The following is a 4,529-nucleotide window of genomic DNA, read 5'->3' as shown; positions in this document are numbered from 1 at the left end:
CTACTATATTTTAAAAAAGTGCTAAGTGAAATGTGTTTTTTTTTCGGCGAATTCAATTTTTGTTTTTAGGTAAAGTAGGACTGATGAAGGATAAAATTAGATCACTCATATTTTCAAGCTAGTTTATTTTCCGTGGAAACTATTGTACCTGTAGATTCAGCTGACAGAATGAAAACTCCAACAAAAGCGATACCACCACGCTCTCAATCTACTGCTAAATCCAAACTGGATCTATTGTCACCAATTTTAGAAAACCTTTCTCTCAATGAAAGTTTTGACACTACAGTTTCTGAAAAATCTCAATCCGCTGCTGAAAATATAACTGTGTATAAGCAGTGGCGTAGCGAATTGACGTAAGGCCCAGGGTTGAACGCGAAAAAGGGGCCCCACCCTATGTGTTTTTAAAACTCACTCATAAAGGTCAACTTAAACAAGTTCAGACCATTACTAAATTCTAAACGGCTCACATTTAAGGTAATTTGGTTAAAATTATGACTTCACAAAGCATTGAAGAAACTACGATATTTATATTTCGAAATAAGTTTGGATACATTTTTTTTCAAATAATGTTTATTAAAAGTCTAAATATCTAAGTATGTTTTTCATCTTTTAAATTGTTTTTTTTGCGACGAAGTTTTGCTTCTGCGAAGTTTTTTTCAATTTGGTCTAGGTTATTGCGTAACTTATTGGCGATTTCATATTCAATTGACAACAGACTTAAGCTGCTTAAGCGTTCTTGGCCCATACTATTCCGTAAATAATTTTTAATTATTTTCAATTTTGAAAATGACCGCTCTGCTGTTGCAACTGTAACGGGTAAGGTTAAAAACAACATTAGGGCAGTACAAACATCTGGAAAACTGGCAGATAGAGACGCGTTTTCGATAAGCAAAAGATTAGCTAGTTGTTTCACTGAGCTAAGTCCAGTTATATATTTTTTAAGACATGAACGGAGTTTTATCAATTGTTCTGGTAGTTTGTCACTGATGTCATCTGAATATTTTTTGACGATTTTTTGGGCTTCCTTGTATAAATCGTGATCTGACATTTTTACCAGTTCCTTAGGTTGAATCACTCTAAAATTATTTAAGACACCACTCAAACTCGCGAATCTGTTTTTCAATTGATTACAAACGACATCTAGGCATCTGCTGAAAATATTTACGCGAAATTTTGCCTCTCCATCCGTTAGACGTTCATCTTCGCATAATTCATCGAAGAATTTTTTCGTTTTTTTATGCGCTTGTTGCAAAACTCGAACTTCACTCCCCAGTCAACACTCAACTCTATTGCAGATTCCTTTGCGTTTTTGAAATCATTTCGATATTCAGTCAATTCTTGATGAGCTTGCAACAACAGGGAATTGGCTAGATAAAGGTCTATTTCTGAATTTTGGAGAGCTTTTGAAACTGTATTAGTAGACATCAAAATTTTTGAGTGCAAAACCACTTGCAGTACAAACTCAAATTTTTCCATTTCTTTTCTCAAAATTTGTGCCTCGTTTTGTTCAGCTTGAGACTTACAAGTTAAAATAATTTTTGATAACGCTCGCAAAATATCTTTGTATCGGAACCTGACTGCTAGTAATGAATCATCCCTTGATGCCCATCGAGTAGGACAAAGACGTTTGAGTTTAAGATTACAAGTATTTTCATCCGATTTTAGCAAACTTGACAGCAAGTCCCAACGCTTGATGCTATTAGCAAAAAAGGCATAAATTTGTTCAATGCCATCGAAAAATTGTTGAACTTCCGGTATTGCACTGACTCCATCGTTAAGAACAAGATTTAGTCAATGAGCAGCACAATGAATGTATATAGCATTTCTCTCTTTGTAAAGAATCCTTTTTTGCACTCCATTATAAAAGCCACTCATAACGGCTGCTCCGTCATATCCTTGTCCACGACATTTTGAAATGTTAATGCCTTTAGCTTGCATTCCGCGAAGTATTTTTGATTCTAAACCTTTGATCCTCAACTTTTTCAAATCCTAGAAAAGATTCTTTAATTTTAATATTTATCGGCTTTCCACTTTCATCTTTCTCAATTTGAACGTAACGAAAGACTTCTCTCAGTTGATCAACTTTAGTTATATCTTGAGTTGTATCCATAATTATTGAAAAAAACGGCGCTTGTTTTACGTCATTGACTATCTTATTTTCGACAGTTTTAGAAGAAGCAAATTAATTATTTCATTTTGTATTTCCGGGCTCAAATATCGTAATGTATGTTTAGGCTTAGAAATCAGTTCTTTTAAGACCGGATCATAAATTGCGAGCAACTCAACAATTGACAAGAAAACGCCGTTACGACTAGCATTTCCAAGAATTTCGCGTGGTCCTCTGAATGAAAGATTTGACGTTGCCAAAGTAAGAGTTACATTTATAACTCTGTTCAGGACTTTACACATAAAAGACTTTTCTCGCAATACTTGTTCTTCGAGGTCTTTATCGATAACTTTATTGAGTTGCCACATTTCAAAAAGAATACACGCATCGTGGTGAATTATGGACCTTTCATGTATTTCAATTTTGTCGCTCAATTTTACCCATTTACGTATACCATCAACCCAAGATGATTTAAAATATGGGCTCTTTCTGTCTGCGAATAGCCAGCAGGGCTCACAATACGCGCTGTCATTGATTTCTGAGTAGCACAACCAAGTTCGCGGAATTTTCAGACCAGCTTTATTTTTCGTTTCATAAAAATATGAAGAGAAACGAGTATTCGTCTCTTTGTCTATTGGAAAAGGTCCTTTAGGTTTGCATGGGCCATTCGATATCACAAATCGCTTTTGTTCTGGAGATAAAATATCACTAAAATGTCCTTTGTCGGTAGGATTAGCTTTTTTCACCAAATTCATATACCATTCTGAGTCGGAAAAATTATCACAGTCGGAAAAGCTAGAACTCAAAATATTTTGGTTATTAATGTCTTCAACCACATTTTCGTCTACAATACAATTACTTTCTTTGAAGTCGAGTAGAGTTTCATTGCTACATGTAGGCTCGTAAACGTCGTGAATTACTTCGTCGCTTGGATTGTAATCAACAGTACTTTTTGAGAGCGTATCTACTTCATTTATATTCATTTTACTCGGATTTGAAGATGGTTCAAAAAAAGAATTAATTGTTTTCAATTGTTTTTCAGCTGCTGCTACGATGGCTTTTTTCTTTCGCTTCTGAGCACTGCTTTGATATACACGAGAACTCATTTTTAGAAATACGTGTGATCCTTTTTTCAACCTGAGATAAAACTAAAAATAACTAATTTATAAAAAATAACACCTTCATTTGCAAGGGACGTTGGATGAGTTTAGTCTACACTAAACAATATGATTTGCTCTTTATATATGTATACTATACCCTACCAAATATTTAAGGTTATTTGTCAAATTTACCAAAACATAAAATTATGTCGCAAAGCAAGTTGCAACATCAAACAAAAGTGGCAAAACCACCAAAAATATTACACTTCCTGTACTTTCGTTTGATACAAGTTAAATGAATGTTTTACTCGAGATCGACCACATAAACGACTAATTATTGCCATCCTTTTTGTTTTTTTAGTCTATTATATCGTAGGTAGATGGTGATAGCGTCTCCATACAACGTCTAAAAATAAAAAATACACAAGCACCCGTGTCGATGGTGCCACGGCTCGAATGATAAAGTTTTTAGTCATTCTAGAGCAGACGGCACAATCGAAATTTTCAAAACTTGTTTCGCGGGGAGCAGATTTGATTAGATCTCTAGAGAAACATTCTGAACTCAATGGCTAAACCTACTGCTTTGAAATTCAAAGGCCGTTAAAGCCATGATTTTTTTTAATTAGAAGCTTTTATTTTAGATGAAACTATGGAATAGTGGAAATAATTTTTTAACCTAATTTTATTTTTTTGGCCACTGGCATTGATTCCCACCCCTTCTTGTTCGTGATCGCGAGGGGGCCCCCAAAAGGTCGGGGGCCCAGGGAAACCTGTCTGGCAAACCCCGTGTACGCTACGCCACTGTGTATAAGCCTAGCGAAGATGAAGATGAATATGACCGAAATAATTTTTCTTTGGAAACTGAAGGGGACCAGATTTCAGAACAGCTGGTAAAGGAGACCAAGTTTGTAGTTTTTGAAAGCTGCTTGGATATGTTGCTTAGCCGAATTATATGTGACCAGGATTTGTGCACCAGTGTAGTAGATAAAAGCACTATTGCCAAAAAAGAAAATGAAGGTAGCCGACTTTCGGTTTCCTTTAATTGTTTGGATGGTCATAATAACGTTTGGAAATCACAGGCTTCACAGCCACTAATTGGGAAAATGCCCTGCGGTAATCTTCTATTAGCTTCATCTATTTTATTATCTGGAAGCACTTATCATCGAATAAATTCCGTATTCGAATATATGATCTCCAGCGTAAATTTATAGTTCCAGAAATTAATCAAGCTTGGGAGGAAGAACAAATGCAAGTACTACGTGAAATTAGTGAAAAATACTTTATTGGTGTTTCGGGCGATGGTCGTTGTTCATCACCAGGTT

The 4,529-nt window shown here is 35.3% G+C and overlaps 1 protein-coding gene across 1 annotated transcript; it reads right to left on the bottom strand.

Moving 5' to 3' along the window:
- Positions 1 to 2,148: 2,148 nt before the first annotated feature.
- LOC149958423 (uncharacterized) lies at positions 2,149 to 3,213 on the bottom strand. The gene has a single exon (XM_090167176.1). The coding sequence runs from the start codon at positions 3,211 to 3,213 to the stop codon at positions 2,149 to 2,151; it is 1,065 nt and encodes a 354-aa protein (XP_090023302.1).
- Positions 3,214 to 4,529: the final 1,316 nt, after the last annotated feature.

The sequence above is a fragment of the Leiobunum rupestre genome, chromosome 2, assembly GCF_980474605.1.
Source record: "Leiobunum rupestre chromosome 2, qqLeiRupe1.1.hap1, whole genome shotgun sequence".
NCBI lineage: Eukaryota > Metazoa > Arthropoda > Arachnida > Opiliones > Sclerosomatidae > Leiobunum > Leiobunum rupestre.
This window is presented reverse-complemented; position numbering and strand designations above follow the sequence as displayed.